Here is a 22,113-nt window from a genome sequence, read left to right on the forward strand (position 1 = left end):
CTTGAGTTCCCTCCAAATCAATGTCTCATGTGCACAATGGGATGCAACATAGAATTTTATAGCTATAAACATGTCAGCCTGAAGATGACACCCTCCACCTGGCCCCAAATGTTGCATGTTAAATAAAAATGGAACATTTTTAAATGACTTCTCCAGAAGTCATTAACGGGTATTTAACACTGTGGAGAATATCATGCTGTTGCATATAACATTTTCTGAACAATGGAGGAAGGCAACTTGGGTGGTGTGGATAACAACCTGTGCTTGGTTGATCTGGATTTTATCTCCCTATAGTATTCTTGCGTTTTCTTATGCTTTTCACACCCTTGGGCAGCAGACCAGGGTATCAAAGTATCTCCTGGTACAAGGAAGAAAGCTTTATAATCTAACAGACAGAGACTCTGCAGTGACAGATTGGGCTAGGGGATGGTTGGAGATGCTTAGAGACTTGCATTACATCTTTTGAAAAGTTTCATTGGCTCACTTCTTTTCTTCTTCTAACTGTATTCACAACTACTCTTGCAATGTATGTGGCAGATATCTCTAAAGGAGTGACAGTAAAGTAAGGATTTACTCAAGGAGAAGCTGCATGATTTTGGCAAAAGAGCACAGCAGGCAGGCCTGGCACTTGCTTATCTGGCAAAGCAAAATGAGCACAGAACAGCCTGTAAAGGTTTTGGATCAGACATTCACACAGTAGGTTAGTTCATTGCAGTGTCTCACCAGTAGATGCCCCACTTACCTTAGGCTTCTCCTGTTCAGCAGGCTTCTCGTGCATGGAGTCAGTTTCTCAGCATCCATTACGGAATTACTCAGTATAACTTGAGCCAGTTTATTTCCCTCTCTTTAATGATGTATGAGCTTGAGAAGTATTTCAAAGGATTTGCTGACAAACCTGATATTACTCATCCTGAACTGAGTGATAGCATATTTGAATTTCTGAGGTAAACAAAACAAAAATATAACTAACTCCCCTCTGCATCAGAGTAAGCTGATTATTGGATCTCTTAACGAGCTTATACAAGCCAGATGATCTACTGTTGGTTAAGTGCAAAGAAAAATCTCCTCAATCCTCACCATCTCTGAGCTGAATTTCCCTATAAAATCACTCACTAAAATAATAAAATAAAATCACTCACTAAATAAAATCACTCACTAAAATACCCTAATACAACTTTTTGCACTGTGTGTGGATCGGGTGCTGGTAGAACTCCAGGAGGGAAGCCCTCCCCACCTGAATAATGCACCATGGCAGCATGATACAGCCTCTTGGTTTCTTATGGATCCTTTCCAGTTCAGAATGCTCTGGGATTACTCCATATTTTAGAAATTCAAGGATCATCATGCAACTCTAAGAAGCCCAGGCCAAGATAAACCACAATGGTTCACTCATACTGCCTGCCAAATTACACAGTATTTTAGAAGAATATCCCTTATTATACTATAAACTTTGGTACATCAAGTTGCTGTAATTCTATCCTGAGTTAAACGTGTTCTCAGGCTAACAGCTGCTGTGTTTATTAAACCTCAGGACACAGGAAGCATCTTCAAGCTTGTGTTGTAGCAATTACTTATTGCGATGCTGAAACACGAATAGGTTTATAAACAATAAGCTCTACATGAACAGGATACTGCTGTGGATCTAGGACTAGCATCACATCTTGTTGATGCTGCTTATGATCATCCTGGTCCTGTTACTCTCTTGCTCTGTAAGTGCCTTCATCCACCTGGAGAAGCTCACCTTTGCTGACCCCTCACTAGCAACGAAGTCCTCACAGATAAAAGGGCAGCTTCTTCTGAGGAGAAAAAACTCCTGCATGGCCCTTCCCACCGCACACACAACCAACATCCTAGTAGGGGCTCCATACCCATCCCCTGTCCCGGTACAGGCACAGTCACGGTGATTTTTAAAACCTCTTTTTGGATAAGTGCTTTGAAGAAGTGTTTTTACAAGCCGCACAGGGTAAAGAGATTCACATGTGGATCTTTCAAGATTCATATACTGAAGCCCTTCTCCTTCTAGAAAAATGTGTCATTTTGCTTCATTAAGCCTGATCAAATGCATCTATTTTTGCCTTGCTAATGTTGGGGTTTCCCTTCAAAGAAATGGCCCTGAGCCTTGGAAAATACAGTATACTTACAGTACACTTCAGGGTCCTTGATGAAAAAGATTTGTAGCCCACACTGTCAAAGTCACCAGAAACAGTAACAAACCATTACACTCTGAAAACGACTTTCAACCTGACCAGTTGTTTAAAGTCGGGGACACCTAGATTAACATAGGCTGGACATGTCTCAGTCATGTCATGTCATGTTGTAGGTGTCCACGTAAGCACAGGGATACGTTCCCTTACCAAAGGCTTAGAAAATAGGCATTCAAGGAGGGATTGCTGATTTACGTGATGATTACCTATTTGACCATTACTGATATATCTACCACATTTTTATAGGCTTTGTTTTAAAAGGTGAATCAATCAGAGATAAAAAGTAGGAACAGTTACAAAAAGAAAGATTTTGTAAACAAGTTGTGAAATATATGGGGTTGCACATGTGCCATAAAGTGTAAACAAGCATTCATTAAAAATAATAATAATAATAATAAAAAAATCCTTCTGGTGTTGTTCAACTCAACCCATATGCCTCCCACAACAATAACGCCATTCTTAGTGCAGTTTCTATAACTGACACTCCCAATATCTTCAGTTAAGAATTTTAATATAACCTCTTTTCTGGGTGTAACCAACAGGTCTTTGTGCGAAGAGGCTGCCAGAGAAAACACACTTAGAAAGCCTACTACTACTCCAAGCTAAGAGAACGTGCCCTGGAAGATTTGCCTGTTGGTCAACTTGTCTGCTGTGCTTGCAACCTTTTATGGACCTTTAACTTTTCTAGCCAGAGAAATTGTTATAGACTTGATCTGGTTAGCTCAGTGGAAATTTTCCACCCTAAAAATACCAAACAACTTCAGGTCATGCCCATGTGAATGTGATGCTACAGTTCACTTATAGATTGTGCATGCTTTAGTCTGGAAGGGCTGCACTGCATCTTGATCCTTTCCTGCAGTCTGAATAAATGGAAGCTTTCAGGTTATTTTAGTTCAAACTTCTCAGAAAAGTATGAAGAAAATAGCAAACAGTGCCTCACCTGAAACAAACCAGATATGAGAAAACAAAAATATTCAACTGAAGAAACATCACAAAATGTCTGTTCTAAGACTAATTGTAAGAAGCTGTTCACTGTTGAAACAAGAAAATCTAGCAAACAGTAAAATGGTCTCCATAATTCAAAAAAAGGCTGAAAGAAATAAAAAAAATAAATAAATAAATACAGAAGGAAACAAAGCGACATCATGCAGTACAGCACCATATTTATAGTAAATGGGGTTACATCTGGCCAGTCACTAGTTGCGCTCCCCAGGGCTCCATTTGGGAGCCAGTTCTTTTTAGCGTTTTTATAAATTATCTGGATGCAGGACAAAAATGCATAAGTAAGTTTGCAGATGACACTAACTTGGAAGAAGCTGTTGACTCCAACAAGGAGTGAGGCCTTGCAGAGAGATCTTTACAAATTAGAGGGCTGGGCAGTCATCAACTACATGAAATTTAACAAGAGCAAGTGCCAGGTTCTGCACCTGGGGCAGGGCAACCTTGGCTGTATGTACAGACTGGGGCAACAGAGGCTGGAGAGCAGCCCTGTGGAAAGGGATCTGGGAGTTCTGGTTAATGGCAAGTTGCACAGGAGTCAGCAGTAGCCCAGGAGAGCCAACTGTACCCTGGGGTGCATCAGGCACTACATGGCTAGCTGGTTGAGGGAAGGGGTTGTCCTGCTCTGCTCTGTGCTGCTGTGGCCTCACCTCAAGCACAGTGTGCAGTTTTGGGCACCACAGTATAAAAAGGATATAAAGCTACTACAGAGCATCCAAAGGAATGCTATGAGAATGGCAAAGGGTCTAGAAGACAAGACGTATGAGGAGAATTAACAATTAATTCTAAGATGCCCTATAAAGAAAATATGTAGAAGTCATCTATCAACATAGATTTCATTAACAAAAAAATAGTGGCTAAAGCTGGCTGAATTCTACATGTTACATCAAGGATAAAATCTGACTACTTTTTCAGTCTTCCCAGATGGATTATAAACATTAGGTTATGCAAAGGGTCTCGTCCTTCAAATAATCAGCTGAAAAAGGATAAGGGTTAGTTTTCAAGATTCTGCAGCAGTCAGCCAGCAGAACAGAGCTGTTGTCCTGCTGAGAAAGCTTCAAGAGAAAGGGATTTATAGCAGATATTCTAACTGTAAGTATTACTAATAGCAGATTGATGAAATAAAGCACATTCAGCACTTGCTAATTAAAAGAAAAACCTATCAACAGAGAAATATTTGGCCTAAGGAACGTGAAGGACAGCAGAACGGACAACAGATGCAAGGTGGCTTGCAGACACAACACAAAATGGCCACACTTACAGAATCAGCTAGGGCCTGATTTCTGTCCCTCCTTTTCTTAATAAAATGAAAAATCAGCAATGTTGCTTTGTGCTGTTTCCTTGGGTGCTAAAGAAGAGAAAGTCTTCAGCAAGGACCAGACCCTCCAGCACCTTCCATGCCCCCTTACACCTCCCTTGCCCAGGTCCTCTGCATGCAAAAAGCCACCATGCTCACTGTTGCAGGGCAAGACAGATGTGTCCCACAAGCTGCCGTTCACGGAAGTGCCCAGACAATAAAATGGATGTGAAAGAGACCTAATGGTCAGAAACCATCAAATCTCTTCCTTCTCTCTGAGCAATTTCCCACTTAGGTCCTTATTTCCTGATTGCTTCTACATTTTTTTGCACCAATTTATGTGGTGATAGCATTAACCGTTTGCATGGCAGCCAGAAGAAAGCTGCTTTTTGGTATCTTTTCACAGGCAAGGAGTTTTCCAGCATGTGTTTGTTCTTTAGGAGTAGGAGATGTTCCAAGCTGACCCTGCTACTGATGACTTATGGATGTTTTCAAGTACAGGGAGCAAGTAAAACAATTTTGATAAAAGTAACCAAAAGTTCAAATCTGTGTTGTTAAGATGAACGGAAAGGAAAGGGAATTTTTACAGAAACAGAAGAGGGAAAGAAGTAAAGACTCCATAGCACCAGTCCAGCCATTTTATCCAAATCCTCATCATTAAAGATTATGAAGTATTTTTAAGATGTAAGAACTGTAGACCACAAAAGAAACAATAGACTTAGGGGCTTTCATCACATTCCAGGTACAAGAAACAGCCTGGATACAAAGAATTTTTATTTTTTTTTAAGTATTTTCAATCCTGTCTCCAAATCAAAGACAACTTCAGTACAAATTGTCTTAATAGAACTTTTTCTGTACTTTCACTAGAGCTCAAAACTTCACTTTGACTACAGAGTTCAAAATGAAAATGAGGCACAGAACTGTAAAATGGACTACGCTGCACTGGGAGTGATGCTGTGGATGAATATTTTCAGCAGAAGCTGGAAAGTCCTACCAAAAAAGTGAGCACTTCACAAAAGAAGCCATTCTTGAAGTGCTAGTGAGCTATTTCAGTCAACTAATTGCGTTAACAGAACAGATAAAACTCATCATGGTAATGCCTTAATATCACATTGTCTTGCAGCAATATGGTTGTTACAAGAAGTCTCCAAGTTCATAAGGGCAATAAAACTGCCCAATATGCAAGCAGAAATGACAGAAAAATTCTGTAAAAAATTATATGTGAAATTAAATGTTTAGAAACTTGTGCTAATATATTAACTTTGGCTTACAAGTCTTTAAGCAATTGTTTTGTAACAAGTTTTTGTTGCATCTAGGGCATTTTATTTTATTTTATTTTATTTTATGGAGCTGGAAGCTAAGCTTCCTGTAAAGGTAGTTACAGGAATAATTTGTGCTGTTGCTCAGGAAAAGTTTAACTCATTTACTGTGAATTGACATTACTACATAACAATACTATTACAGAATCCTTACCAAAAAAAAAAAAAAAAAAAAAGGTTAAAGATCAATGACCTTTTACTCATTTCGTATGTAGATACTGGAATAGGTTATGCTCATTTAAAATGCTAGGTTATGTCACATCCTTTCACACGAGACAGCTGCTACAATGCAAAGTATCAGCACATCCATCAGAGATAAAACATCTGTTTTGTGTTTTCCTAAACTAAAATGTAATGAACTACAAGATGTGTGTTTTTCAAATAACATGAATACTGCCAGTGTTCAATGACCTGAACATCAACCACAAACATTTAACTGACACCCAAAGTCCAAAGGAAGGTCAGGAGTCAGGAATGGAAATGTTTGTTGTTTTCTTGGGGATTGTGGGGGCAGGCAGGGATAAGAAGGGAATTCACAACTTAGTAAAAGTAAAGCCAAAGAAGCAATTTGATTGACCCCAAGGTATTTGTTGATTTCAGCTGAAAAGCACATTTAAGACCTGGATTCAGAGAGACTCTCTTGGACACAGGAGTTGGACAAGAGGCCCAGAAGTGAACATTCATGGGAATCAAGCCGTCTCTGAGGTAGCTGATGTCCAAAACAGGCAGCTAGCCAGCCAGTCTAGTCTTCTGTTCTCTGTTTCAATCAGTACCTCGTAGGAAGTAGAACAGCTCTAACTTAAAGGATGGAGAGTGTCCTTCAACAGGTATGCAGCATGGCTTAGGGACCATTTCCCTAGGAAATACGGTTCAGGTGAAAGTTGAGGTAAAACCTTTTACAGAGGTAGAGATCTGATGATTAAACCAGCATTTTTGTCCAGATAGCCTCTCTTTTCAGCCTCGTAAACTGAGAAATTGAAAGTAATGTATGCAATTCTGTACTGTGACAGATTATTATGCATTGAAGGAAGGAAATGCTTTTGAATATAAATATTTTCTTGTATAGCAAAACTGGTCTTTCTCTTCTTCCATTGAACAAATGAAAAGGCAATTATTTTCATGATCTTGCTTAGGAGGAGAGTTCAGAATCTCAGGACTGCAAGTTTTTCCATCAGCTGTTGACTTTAGATTTTACAGTCTGTATGCCATAGGACAATCTTTTGTAACTGTTCAGTATTGTCGTGAACATATCACAGAATTGTCTATGTCAGAAGAGACCTCAAGATCATCGAGTCCAACCTCTGACCTAACACTAGCAAATCCTCCACTAAACCATATCACTAAGTTCAACATCTAAACGTCTTTTAAATACCTCCAGGGATGGTGACTCCACCACTTCCCTGGGCAGCCCATTCCAATGCCTCACAACCCTCTCAGTAAAGTTCTTCCTAACATCTAACCTAAAACTCCCCTGGCTCAACTTTAGCCCGTTTCCCCCTCGTCCTGTCACCAGGCACGTGGGAGAACAGACCAACCCCCACCTCACTACAGCCTCCCTTGAGGTACCCGTAGAGAGCGATAAGGTCGCCCCTGAGCCTCCTCTTCTCCAGGCTGAACAAGCCCAGCTCCCTCAGCCGCTCCTCATAGGACTTGTTCTCCAGGCCCCTCACCAGCTTCGTCGCCCTTCTCTGCACCCGCTCAAGCACCTCGATGTCCTTCTTGCAGCGACGGGCCCAAAACTGAACACAGTACTCGAGGTGCGGCCTCACCAGAGCCGAGTACAGGGGGACAATCACTTCCCTAGCCCTGCTGGCCACACTGCTTCTTATGCAAGCCAGGATGCCACTGGCCTTTTTGGCCACCTGGGCACACTGCTGGCTCATATTCAGCTGACTATCAACCATCACTCCCAGGTCTTTCTCTGCCAGGCAGCTTCCCAACCACTCATCTGTAGCTCTGCTTGGGGTTGTTGCGCCCCAGGTGCAGGACCCGGCACTTGGCCTTGTTGAACTTCATGCAGTTGACCTCAGCCCATCGGTGCAGCCTATCCAGATCCTCCTGCAGAGCCTTCCTACCCTCGAGCAGATCGACACACGCACCTAACTTGGTGTCATCTGCAAACTTACTGAGGGTGCACTTTATCCCCTCACCCAGATCATTGATAAAGATATTAAAGAGGACCGGCCCCAGTGCAGAGCCCTGGAGAACGCCACTAGTGACCGGCCTCCAGCTGGATTTGACTCCATTCACCACGACTCTTTGGGCCCGGATATCCAGCCATTATTTAACCCAGTGAAGCGTACACCAGTCCAAGCCACGAGCAGCCAGTTTCTTGAGGAGAATGCTGTGGGAAACGGTGTCAAAAGCCTTGCTGAAGTCAAGGTAGACCACATGCACAGCCTTTCCCTCATCCACCAAGCGCGTCACTTTGTCATAGAAGGAGATCAGGTTCGTCAAGCAGGACCTGCCTTTCATAAATGCCTTTCATGCTGACTGGGCCTGATCGCCTGCTTGCCCTGTAAGTGCTGTGTGATGTACCCGGAGACCTGAACTGCTGCAGTTTTGAGCGGGCAGTCGGTGTGGGTGTGTACAGACTTCCTGGAGAGCACACTGTGCCTGGTGTACACCATTGCAGCTGAGCTAGCGGTACACCACCGTTAGAGGTGTACGTATGGGTGGGGGGGAATGCTCTGCCCTTCCTGTGCGAAGTGCAGCGCTAACTGCTGCGCCACGCCCTTCTGATGTGCCACGCCCTAACTGCCGCGCCACGCCCTGTTTGCCCATCCTGGTCGCTCCCTAGGGGCAGTTTATGAACGGCTGCCGGGGAGGGGGTGCTGCTGGCTCCACCTACGCCTCATTCTCGCCTTGTTCACCTCCCTCACGAGAGCTGCGGGGTCCTGGCGGCTCCCTCGAGTGGGCTCGGTGCTGGAAAAATCAGCCCTGCCTGTCCAATCCCCTGCTCCACTGCAGAACATGTCTGCCCCAGAGTCGATTGCCTCAGCAAGTGGCAAACATAATGAATTCTGTTAGCTTTTGAGTAGCTTTCTCCTTATAGTAACTCCCAATGCAATAGATTTTATCTTTCTGTCAGGAAGAACATCTCAGAAGCGTTTCTGGAAAATGCCCCATCAGTAAGTTCATTTTGTACTGTGTTTAATCTCTGTGTTCCCTGCCCAAAGCTTTTAAGGAGAAGGGAACACTAAGAGGGAATGAAGGCATTACGGTATCTTCTGATTGTGAAAAGCTGAATAAACAAAAAGGATCAAGCAGCAGGCATGAAAGGTGTTTAGCCAGGCTGTTGGCAGTAGACAGAGCAGCTCCCTGAGCAACATAGGAAGCAAAATGAAGCAGAGCCAACAGCACCCTGACCATGGCACAGCTAAAGAAATCAAACTATTCCATGCTACGTCTTCTGTTTGCAAGTCTCACCTCAATCAACCAGACAGAAATCCTAAATTGTGAGTAAAGATTACCAGAAAATAAGGAAAAAGCTTGTCTTATTGTTACTCCTCTGGAGGGTAAGATGAAACAGAATTTTCATTGTAGGTTAGGAGTTATTTGTGTTATCCTATTTATTTACCCTGTTGGAGTTCTCTTCTAACAATAAATATAATACTAGCCATTTGATTCACATTTGCATTTGAGGAAAAACAGGCCTTTAAACACCAGCGCATTTCTAGGCAAGAGCCCAAGGCAATGTCTACAGTGATCTCTTTAAACCAGAAATCAACCTGCACTGCTGATAATCATAGCCTTGGCTACATCAAGCCCAGAGGAGCCTTACAGATTCTGTTTTAAGAACATACCACATGGAGAAGCTATCCTTCTTGAGAAGGAATACAACAATGTTCTGGAGTGCATTACATTCTTTTTTTTTTTTTTAAACACCTCCGAGGCTTTCTTTTTTTAATGTGCTCTATTGCCAAAAATAGCACTACAGCTTGCCCTTATACATTGGCATATCATAACCATTGTACCACAAGCTATTGAAAAACAATTGGGAGTTCACTTCTAAGCAGCACTTTTAGTACCTCTGATATTTGGAGCACTTCCACGTTTGTCATGTCAGATGCTTAGACCACACGCAAAATTGTACAGTACACAAATGGGTGCAGAAAGCTGCCTGTTTAGTCAGTGATTAATTCTTCACCTTTTAAGCAGGAGTGCTGCTTGCCTGCTAGTTATGCCTCTAGATTTACTGACTTTTGCCAGTATGAAATCAGGCCCCAGTATGTAGCATTTTTTTAGTCTTCCCAAAGGGCTTCACTATCCCTTGGGCATAACCTATTTTCAGAGGCAAATTTCCTTTTGAGAAGAGTTTTTTGACTAAAAGTCTTATCCGGGCCTTCTCCTGAGCTCTCCTAGGAAGGGACACCCCTCTGCAATCAGGGGGGAAGGGGAAAGCTAACCAAACACCTAACCCCCCTCTTTCTCCCTCTCTACTTTCTAAACATGGAGAACCTCCATCCAGCTCAGATTGGCAAGGTGACAAGGTCTCTGGTCCTCTTCCCTCACAAATACCTGCAAGATCCTGCTGCCTCCAACCAAAAGCAGGACTACTAAGAAAGCAAGCCTTTACAACAGCAGTACCCCCGGTAACTCCCTTGGCCCCCTAGTGGCTTCTCTACACCCTTTTGCTGGCATGGTGACAACATGGGGGTTTGAGTAGAGCCTGGAGCTGCACAGTCCTGCTGCCAGCGGGATCTTTGCGCTTCCCTTTCCGGCAGCAGAGTCTCTGCTCCATGATTGCAAATCAGGCATTTGGGTGTCTACAGTGCTGGGTTGGAAATGCCCTCCAGCATCAGGCCACCTCCCAAGGGCCTCACTCACCACCTGCTCACCAAGCCTGGTGTGGGATCCTAAGGTCAGCTGTACCTACGTATTTCTGTAGACTGGGATAAATGTAGTTAGAATTTTGTTAGTCTTAATTGTGGTGCCATACCTGATGAATGGGACCTTGCAACTCACCCACTTTTTTTTTTTTTTTTTTTTTTTTTTTTCCTTCAGTGAGCTCTTCAACACTGACATGTCAGTGCTACTGCTGCAATCCATGGAACAAACTGGAGAGCTACGCATCATTCCTTCCATTCTTGTCAAGTCACTAAAGCCACTATACATGCAGTGATACCAGGTGAGTTGAGCAAATGTCTTACCAAAATGTCCCTGACAGTGTTAGCGAGACAAGCATGAATTCCTGTTCAGCAGCGTGTCTCATTGCTCACCATTTAAGTTTCAATTTAGAAAAAGTAGGGTTTCCTTTCATGAAGTGTGTTCCTCTAAGCTGTTTTTTTACCATCTTAGAAAGTGAATTGAGGTTTTCAAATGGAGATTGCTTTACTCAGGTGGTACTACAGTGGGACATACAGGTGCATCTCTTCTGTTGCTGTTTTTTTTCCAGGGCAACATCTTATGGCTAAAAATGCATTAGGGAAGGAGGAGAAGTAAGTCCTTGCTCTCACACCAGAGGACACAAATGCCCCTACAGTGTGTCTCTGCCATCCTCACGGCCATTACTGCAGCACAGCAGCCCAGCTCTGGGGGTCTGGACCTGAGGGCTACGAGCAGCATCACGTGCGGAGCATCAGCTGTGGCTTTGTCCTCTCAGCTACACAGAGCCCTTAAAACTGGACACTGCAGCCTAGCACGGCATGCTTTCTGTTTTCTTCGAGAGGGTCACAGTGTTCTGTATAGATTGCCTAGTATTATTGTAGCAACAGGGAGAGAAAATACTAGTGCTCTGCAGCATTTAATTAACCATGACGTCACCTGACAGAGAACAGGCTCTGCCATTAGGCAGGAAAGAACAAAAACCTGGGGACTGGCAGCCGTGCCAGCAAGGAGCTACCAGTCAGGCTGACTGGCTGACTGCGGCCTGGTCTCCCAATGGGGCAACAGTTCTTCATTTTGCAGCTTCTTTCTGAACAATTTGTTAAAGAGTTTTTAGCCCTGTGAGGCCAGGAAGGAAGGAAATGCAACAAGCAAAGGAATCAGTGGCTTTTTAAAGTTGGGTTCAGGCTGGATCTTTTTCACAGGCTACAGTACTCCGTCAGAGAGCAATGTTTCACAGTTTTGGTAGTGCCAGCAAAGATGTCATCCAAAGATAAGGAAGTTAAAATGTGACATACCTGGGAATGCAAGAGATGGATGACACTGCCTCCAGCTGTAGTGCTGTGTTTTCCAACTGAAAATACAAGTCAACATTTACCCACAGATGCCACACTGGGAAAATGACTCATGCCCAGTAATTTGAGTAAGCAAGAAACTTATCCTTGGACAAGTTTTACATATATAAACGCTGCTTTTTTCTTGCCATCTCCAGGATAAAACATCAATTAATTATAGTTTAAGAAAATACTACGATCTCCAGATTCACAATGTATGTACACTGAACCTCAACCTCAAATTTGGTTGAGATATCTATGGTATGAGCCATAGGTGACAACAACAACAACAAAAAAATGTTTATTTGTAATCCAAGAGCCTTCCTTTGGAATTCTAGTTGGCGTTCAGGTGTTCCCCTCATGTCCCCAGCTGTATCCTTTCCTGTCAATAATTGCACTCCCAAGATTACTCATACATTTTATGTTAACCAGAAAAGAGGAACTGCAGGGGCAGTCACAGGCCCCACTTAAATGCCTTCATCAGGTTACTACAGTACTGCAGTACTTGTTTTACAGGCCTCATGAGTATTGTCTTTCTCCCTGATGCAGGCCAAGCAGCAAGGAAAGATGCAAGGTAGCCTCTGCAGAAGTTAAAGCTACGTCTGTCTGTCTGTCTGTCTGTCTATCTGTTGATATATAACCAGAGGGACAGGATGATATGGGAAAGGAAGGCTCTGTGAAATGACATGTATCCTCCCTTTTGGGGCAAGTCTTTTACCCTCTATATATTTACATAAATGCCCACAATTTCTGCTGTATGTGACAGAAGGCAAGGCTTTGGTTTCTTGTACACGCTGTTAAATCTCTAAATGATTCACTATATCCTCTGAAGAAAAAAGAGTACTTAACTTTCAACCTCTTTATGCAAGCTTTTTGTTGAGAATGAGATCACTTCTGAACTCTTTCCCTATGAAAATTGCCATTCATTAAGTTGATTTGCATATCTGGAAAATAACAGGACATAACATTTCGTTTCTTTCTAGGTACCTTACACCCAGTGTTCAGGACTTGTTAGAAATGTTTGTTTCTTCACATTTAGTACATCAGTGAGATTTATGAAGCTAGTTTCACAGTTCATTTTTCATTATGCATGTTTTGACGTAAGGGCTGAAGCCCGTAATGCTGAACTCAGTTTTATTTTTCATCTGGAAAATACGGCTGTGTAGTTTGTGTGTATGTGTTTTTGTTGTTGTTTGTTTGTTTTTAAACTAATCCTCAAAGACTATTAAATTAATTGTTTTCCAGTTTGGGATTATGATTAACAGCTGTGAGGAACTATGTATATTTTCAGTCTTTTGTCTGCACTCAGATAAATTCTGTCATTTCAATCACAAGTCCCTTGCTTGAGCTCCAGACAGAATACCATATTTATCAAAGTGTAAAATCGGTTTTGGAAGGCTAGAATAATCCTGAGAATCTGCAATATAAAAAACCACACCGGTTTCATGCCAGTGGTGTCTTGCATGTAAACAGATAAAAATAAATGAATGTGTGTTAGCATTGGCTAACTGCTGTGAATTCATATACCCTCATGACACAAAATCACTTCCCCAAAGAATATAACTGTACTGTAGCCTAAAACTTGCATTAAGTTCTTTATATAGATTGAAATCTCCCTAATAATTTCTGGAAAAAAAAAAAAAAAAAAAAAAAAAGGAAAAAAAAAGGTGATGTCAATCTGACTGCTAGATCTGGTAACCACTGCAGAGTTTACATCCAGAAAAAAACTCTGTAACAGAAAGCTTGTTCTCTTTTTATTCCAGAATAAGAACCAAAAGATTGTTCTTATATTCCTAGTCATCTTTATTTCCAAACCAGTCATATTGGCAGAATGACCCATTGACAATTATGATGAAAATGAACGTTACCCTTTTCCTGCTAATAATGAACAATGAGTGATTTGGTGGAGACAGCATGTATTGTTGCTGTTTTTCCACAATTGTCACCCAAAGCTGGCCAGAGCTCTGAAGAACAATAGAGAAAAAAATAGTGCCTTGTATATGTGGTTATAGATTGGGAAATGGAACGACTTCTGCTTGTTTGTTTGTTCACTTGTTTTTCCGGCTAGATTAGCACTGCTCCGTTTACTGGCTTATTTCTTGTCCACCTCTCATCGTCAGGTAGGTGCATGAAATGACAACAGTTTCAGCCTCTCCCACAGAAAAAAGGATAATGTCAGCAAGCGATGAAGAGAAACATTTATTGAAAAATAATAACATGGTTCCTCTGTGTGTCCATGGCACTCCAGTAACTAAGGACTGAAAAGTCTAGGAATATCCCTTTGCTTAGAGCCAAAACAGCAGCAAAATTATTTTACTATAGTCCATAAGCCTTTTCCCTTTCCCTTTCCTCTTCCTTTTCCTTTCCTTTTTTCATGATGGCTCTGGAAATGCCCTGAATAACCATTTTATAGTTTGTGACAACATATGTCTACTGTTGACCTGTCACTATGGTGAATTAAAAATACATCAGGATATGGATGCCTCAGACCATGCTCTGGCTCCACGGAGATGGGTATTATTGATAAGGCTATCAAGGTTTCAGAGTACAAAAATGTCTAATGCAGTGTACAGCTTGGCTGCAGCACACTCAAATGTTTACTAGCTTTAGATTTTACAGGAGTTTTGTTAATAGAAAATGTTCTGGGGTCTTCAGCTCCAGCCAGCCCCTATTCATATCAAATGCTACCTTATTGTTTCCTATTTCCTTCCTATGTAGATGATTGTCTTTTGAACATGAGCTTGTAACTAGTCAGATGTACTCCAACCTGCATTAAACACCGCAACCAAGTCATAAAAAAAACTCACATAACCTAATTGTTTTTTTCGTACTTTTGTCTTCAGGTCTCCTTCCTAAGGGATTTCGTGTGTGTACACTTATATAAAAATGAACATCTTGGGTGCTAGTAAACCGTTGCTGCCAATGATGCATTTGTGAGATGATAAAAATGTGAGGTTCCTCTAAAAATAAACCCACAAAAAAAAGTAGCAGCCCAATAGCAGCAGATAGGGAAGGGTGAATTAAAACTCCTTTGGGCAATGGTTTTTATTACTGTACCCAAGTCTAAGACATATTGCTGTCTAGTGACTTAGTGAACAAAAACTCCCTAGATCCTGCAAAATTTAAATGTGCACTCAGCTGATGGTAGTGAACAGTCCCAACAGAAATCACAGTAATAATGAAAAGGCCACCACTTTCATGAATAATGCATCTCTTTTTTATATCATTTAATTCTGGTGCAAGGCAGAGACTTTGTATCTCTGGGATCATTATAGCTAAGCTGCTGTTGCATACGTGAAGGAAAAGAACTATGTATGAGCTGCGTAATAGCTTTTGATACCAGTCAGAAAAACGAGAGCTGCCATCCTAATATTGTCTTCTGCTCTATCTGCTTACTTGTTCATTCTTGCCATCTATAGCCTAATTATGGCATCTGTAGATGTGTTTGCCAAGAAGGCAAAATTTGAAAGACCCACACTCAAGAAGCTGGAGTTCTGCTTATGTAGCTTATTATTGCTTGGTCTGTCCCCATGTAAAACTTTTCAGAAACATACGTAAGAGTTACAAACAGAAGCATGCCACCCTTCCTGTCAGCTAAAGGTTCGAGCTAATTTTCAAATTGTGCTTATTTATAAAGCCTTTTTAGTTCCTTAAACACAGTAGTATGACTTATTTTTGTAAGTAAAAAATACAAGAATAAATGTTGTGATAATACTACGAACATATATTCAAACGAGTATCTTAATCATTGTTTATTATTCTCTTTTCCCCCCAAGTTACCAAACACAAAGTTTTGTTTCCAGAATTTGTTCCCACTGAAAATTCACTGTACAGATTTTACTTTATGGCATGTAAATATAAATAAAAATCAACTGCATAAGGCTCATGAGCTGTAACATCTCAATCCAAACACAGCCTGAGAGAAGTGTAATGGTGATTAAAAAGTAATATATGATAATAATACATTCCTCTTAATATGCTAGAATTGTTAATATTTTTGCTAAAAAGTACAGAGGCATATTTGCCTAGCCCTGTAAATAATAATAATAAAACATCTAGTTTTGATGAAACTCTGCATAGGGAAGGTCAATGAAAAGATCAACAAATATAGGCCATATTATCAAATGGCTTCATTCATTGTAAGCCTTTATAATACAGCTTCTAAGGTTTGAGAGTATGTGCTTAATAAGCTTGCTTCAAAATTTACTAAAGCCAGTGAAAGCACTTCTGATGATTTCAAGCCCCATAACAGATAAAAGTGGAAACATCATCCAGGAAACGCTAGCAACAGTCAGACTTCTCAAGTCAACTGCAGCACCACCTTTAAGGCATATTAGCAGAGTCCTCTGCACAGCCAGCCTTAGTAAAACCTCAGAAAACCAAATTCTTTTGCAGATATGAATTCAAAGAAAAACATTTGATCCAGAAGATTAGAAACAGCTAAGCATTCTGTAATTTGTAGTTTCATTGCTGCTTTCACTTTTCTTCTCCTTGTTTTCTTTCTCCTTTTTTTTTTTAACAAAACAATACTAAGATAAAGTAGATGTATTTGTAAATGCCTTTGAATCAGATTTTTTAAGTTATTTTACCTCATGTTTCAATTAGAGAGCCTCTATTGAAAAAGTAAATCACTATATTTAAATCAGAGGCAAGAGAGCACACACTAAGGAACTAAATACCCAAAGTTATCTGAGAGAAATGTTTAAGCAATTTTATTTTTAGCTGTTGAGTGCAGCATTTATTTGAAGACTTTCCAGAGGAAATACCATGTATGTGTTTCTGTGATCTCTTCTACTATATTTGGAGCACTAATCTACACATTTTTAACAGTACTTTAACCTGAGGATGTTATCCACAAACCTGAATGTGGGAGACTCTTAAACATATGTACGCATTGGAACAATGACTTGAGAAATTACTTAATCGTGAACTTGGAATTACAACATGGAGAACATGCTTGTTTTGTATCAACTACAACACTAAAATGAAACTTTCATTAAAAAGAAAACTCTAAGATTTCTACAAGTCAGTGGAAAAAATAATTTATTGCAATTTATTTTGCACATTAACATGAAACATTTATACATATATATTCTGTGCTCATAAAGTATAGTAGATAGACAATTTTTATACACAAAGTAATTGCACTATCCTATTTTATAATGCAAATATTCAGAAATGTCAAACAGATAAGAATGGATATTATTCACGCAAAAATGCACCATACATTGAAGTTATGGAAGGTCAAACACATCTGAAACCTTGTCCAATTTTACCAAATGTATCAGCTGGTAAAATAGGAGACACTATGTCCCCTTACAAGCTATATATCTTTGAATTATGCCATGATGCCAAGAATACCATCAGGTTCTCCCCAGGAATAATATAAAATTATTTCTAAAAATTAGAGACCAAAACAAAAGGCAACCATGACAATCATGTTCTAGCAGTATGCCTGTCAATTCTGGGAGCTCTATCAGAAAAGAATTAGAGCACTATCAGTGGCTTAAAATTGTCCAGCAAACTATTATTAACATGACAAGTTAATTTAGTTAATATAAAACAATGCAAAATACATTGCAAGAGAACAGCAATTCAGTAAAAGTACATCAGCACATGCTTCAAATGGCAGTGTCAGACAAACAACCGCCTCCTTTCAACATAGACAATGTTTACTTAGTGTCTACAAAGCCAAAATGCAGGATGACATCAAAAGAGGTACCTTTTTCTAACCGAGTTTTAACAGTGCATCAAGTGTTATTCACAAAATGAACAGGAAGCATGGTAATAGCAGAAGTAAATATGATAAACAAGTTTTATAGAATAGCTTTCATAATGGTGCTTTATGTATTATTTTTACAAATAGTTCTTTAGGTTCTTCGTTCTGCCAAACAATTGAAATGCTTCCCATCTTTCCAGAAATGTCACTGATTTTTGCAACCACTCTATTGCAAAGATGGAGATGAAGATGGTGTGAAGCATCAGACTGAAGTGGTTATTTATGGCGTGCATATTATGCAATTTTTATTCGGTATTATTTGGTGATAGGAAGGGCCATAAAACTGACATGCAAAAACGCATATCAAAAAGAAAAAGGAAAGCTTGAAATACATGCCCATAGCAGAGATATAACAATACCAAACACTAAGGAAAAAGTAGCAAGCAAGCCTGGAGGAAAATGATGAGTATGATTTCAGGACTAGGGCAAAAGACAATGTTACTGCACACAGGAATGGAAGATATAAAGTGAAGTAACATCCATAAACTCATCCTTACTGCCTGGCCCTCTATTTGGAGACAGTATTGCACCCTGTTCAGCATCCTTTTCCTCTTCCCTCAGCTCAGAAAGCATCTTGCTTTGTTTCCTTGAGTGCATGCAAGTAGAATTTGAAAAGTAAGGGATTTTCTTTGAAGCAACAACATAGTGGATCAATGTAGTGACAAAATATGTTTGACAACTTGCAACCAGTATTAGTAAATAATAAAAATAATAGAACAGAGCATAGTTAATACAAGCATTTATTTTGTATGCGTTTGCTGTATGTAAGAACGTAGCAGTTCTTACATTCCCTGGTGAACTACTAGCTCTGAGATACTTTAACTTGTTCCAATTAGTAATGTGGGGACATGGGAGAAAAACATATTTGGAAGAGGGGAATGATGGAAATTGCAGTCAGACATCTGAGGTTCTCTGCAAGCCTTATGTTTTATGAGTCAGTTTCTCATGAGAGAAGCTGCAGTTGAACCTCTGTTCATGCAAGCAAGCAGACAAGTAGGTAGTCAGAGTTGCTTTGGTTCTATGTACATTTCTGATGCAATTCTAAATTTTGTTGGAATGGTAATATGGAAGAGATACCTTAAGCGGGAATAATATAAAGGAGCAGCGTTCTGAACAGACAGTGAGTGATTCTTGTAAAACAGATCTTTCCCAGAAATAGATGCTACTCATTCACAATAGAGATGCCAACTTGGTAACCAAGTCTGAAGTATGATGAGTTGCTCCAACCCTATCACGTTCTACAGGCTCAGTGAACACACAGCATATTTTAGACCTTGGTTTCATACCTCTATGCCAGTTGTAACCATTTTGTCCTCTTTCCCCACCATATATCAATTACTGGGCTTCAGGGTAAAACATTATGCTAACAGATTTGTGAATGCTGAGCTTATCAATCCCTTAGACATATGATGAAGAAGGGAACACATCACTGTGATTCAAATCTAGATTTAAAGATATTGGAGGTAGAAAACTTCACAGTAAAAGAATTATCAGCAGAAATATCTTCAGGATGACTTAAAAATATTTTCAGGTTTACTTCTTTAAATCAGTTCCTGCAATATTCTGGAGTGACCGTTCAAGAAATATATATAACATGTAGATTCCGAATATATGTTAACATGCAATATTAATCATTATGAATGGCCCCCACTGAAATTAATCACACTACACATGATAATAAACATAAGCATGTGTATATGTTTGAAACGTCAGACGGAGTAAGTATCTGAAAAGAAAACCAAAACTGTACCTTTGCAAAGCAATTACTCTAAGGTAATACAACATAAAAAGTTTGTTATCTGATTTCTACTTTTGGATTACAACTATTATATACAGACTGTAAAGTGCCAGAAATAACAACAGTTTGGAAATCTTAAAGTAGTAAATCTCAGAGCATCTTTTTGTGTGTGGACAGATGAAATGGTGCAGGGAGTGAAAAAGAATGAAAAGACCATTAGAGAATGATCTTCTTTCAAAGTCACCTCTGACAAAATGATTATCAGTTTCATTCACCACATGAGTTATCTTTCTACTTTCCTATTCTGTGAAACTTACTACAACATAAAAGAGATACCTGTGATGGGGGAAGTCCTTCTGTGTATGATAATTATACATATAACTGTAACTAACAAAAATCAAGAGAGACTTTTCAAGTGTGCTTAAACTGTGACTCTTAAGTGCTCCTGACAGCAGTATTCTGTCAGGTGTATTTCTGCCCCTATGTCCCCCTCTACAAAGCTGAATTATTAAATAATGGTAACAGCAGGTACCTCTCAGGGCTGCTGTCAGATATTATACAAGACCTCTAAAAGGAAACGGCAATATTTAAAATCATAAATTTCCTGAACCTAAAGTCATGTGAGATTGAAACATGGAAAAAAACAAACTTGACTCAGTACTCATCTGAAGTTTTACATTTCAAATTACAATATTCCCTGATACAAATGATAGGACATAATTTTTTTAATGCAGAAAAAAAATCTAAGGTGTTTAATTAAAATATATTTCATATACAAGTATGGATTTGAAAAATGGTACCCATGTGAAATTACAGTTAACCTTGATATAGAATAAAGTCATAAAAGTACTATCAAAAGTGGTGCCCAGAATATTATTACAAGTAATACTAAAATACAGACTTCAGTAGAGTTTAAGTACAGGCTCTCCCCTGAATTTTAATACTGAGGGGTTAATATTGGGAGTTATCATCAAAATGTCAATATTCATATACTTGGGTACCAGTGGTATTAAAGCTGAAGCCGATTTCCTAAAGATCCCAAATGGTTTAGCAGCCTAAATTTCATTTTCAGAAGCACATGAGAATTCAAAAGTACAATTAATTCTCTGTGACTTCTCAGTTCAGTGAAGGTTACTGATGACTTGCATTATTTTAGTCTGGTATTTTTAAGATAAAATACATTAGTTTAGAACCTTTTTGTATTACTTCAGGACAAATTTCAAGCTATGTGTATTACTTTTACCCACTTTTCCCCCTGTTTGCAACGGGTGGAATGTATGCACCTGCTCAGCTATGGCAAATCAACTGGCCTACAGTAACCTGATTAAGTGTCTAAGTTTGTAGCCCACTTATGAGTTTAAATTTCATTGTTCTTTAATAAGATTTTGGTTACTACGTGCCCAAACTTCTGAAATTGACATAAAAGACCACTTAGTGCTTGAAGAGCTTTACACTATGTCATTTTGACAGCAGGATTTAGTTTCATATGTCATTCAGAAGACATATTTTTCACCCTGTATATTTTTAAATAAGACCTCTATTACAGTCTGTCCAAGCAAGCAGATCCATCTGAAATTAACAGAAAACCACACACATCAATTGAAAATTTGCCTGCAAGTAGTTGCTGTACTGTTGCCTAAATATTTGAAGGCACATTTAATCACTCACTGTAAGAAATCAAATGGTAAATTTTGAAGTGCTGATAACCAGACATGTCAGCTAAACAGAAATGGACATTATATTGCAAAATCTACTACAGTGGAGAAATCCGTAAGAGAGAGAGAGATAAATATTTAAACGCTTGGCATTCCCTCAAGGACTTTTTAAAATATGAAAGTATTCTTTCAGGGACTGCACAAACTCCAAAGGCAAATAATCACGGCCTTTAATCTGCTGTCAAGATAATAAATGCATTAATGAAAGTGTATACAAAACTGTTCATTTCTTCCAGGGAACATTTATTTTGCAAATGCAAATGGATCTCAGTAGTTTAGATTAAATTTGTCATATTTATACTGTGTTTAAAAAAAATACACTTTGGTTAGTCATACCTCTGTCTCTGTACTCTTTCTGGACAAAAACCAAACCTGCATTGGTTCTTTTTTACCCTTCATAGAAACTGGACCCCTATATTCCAGGTGGAACTGAGGATCTGAATTTTCTGGTGTCATAAGACACCTGAAATTGAAAGAGAAAACATGTAAATCTATGTACTATGCACACATGCCATGCACTATATAAAATATTACACATACAGATACATGAGCAACTTAACAAAACAGTCAAGTCTATCTTCAGATCATTATTATATTTGCATACAAATAATGTTGTATCATAATAGACTCTGCAGTAGTTTCATATGAACTCATACACTTAAATAATGCAAAATGATAAGGAGAAATTATTTTAAACTAAAAAAGGATAGATTTACATTAGATATTAGGAAGAAGTCCTTTACTATGAGGGTGGTGAGGCACTAGAACAGGTTGCCCAGAGAAGCTGTGGATGCCCCATCCCTGGAGGAGTTTAAGGCCAGATTGGATGGGGGCTCTGAGCAACCTGGCCTGGTGGGACGTGTCCCTGCCCATGGCAGGGGTTGGAATTAAGTAGGTGATC

At 39.6% G+C, this 22,113-nt stretch overlaps 1 protein-coding gene across 1 annotated transcript in view; it reads right to left on the reverse strand.

Annotated features, from left to right (window-relative positions):
* Window positions 1-17,006: 17,006 nt before the first annotated feature.
* GUCY1B1 (guanylate cyclase 1 soluble subunit beta 1) overlaps window positions 17,007-22,113 on the reverse strand; it is a 39,970-nt gene continuing 34,863 nt past the window's right edge. Inside the window, exon 13 of the mRNA XM_082759837.1 lies at window positions 17,007-21,675. Within this exon, the coding sequence (XP_082615963.1) occupies window positions 21,543-21,675 (133 nt within the window). The 3' untranslated portion in view covers window positions 17,007-21,542. The remainder of the gene's footprint in view (window positions 21,676-22,113) is intronic.

The sequence above is a fragment of the Aythya marila genome (genome assembly GCF_965140915.1).
Source record: "Aythya marila genome assembly, chromosome: 4".
NCBI classification, from domain to species: Eukaryota; Metazoa; Chordata; class Aves; order Anseriformes; family Anatidae; genus Aythya; species Aythya marila.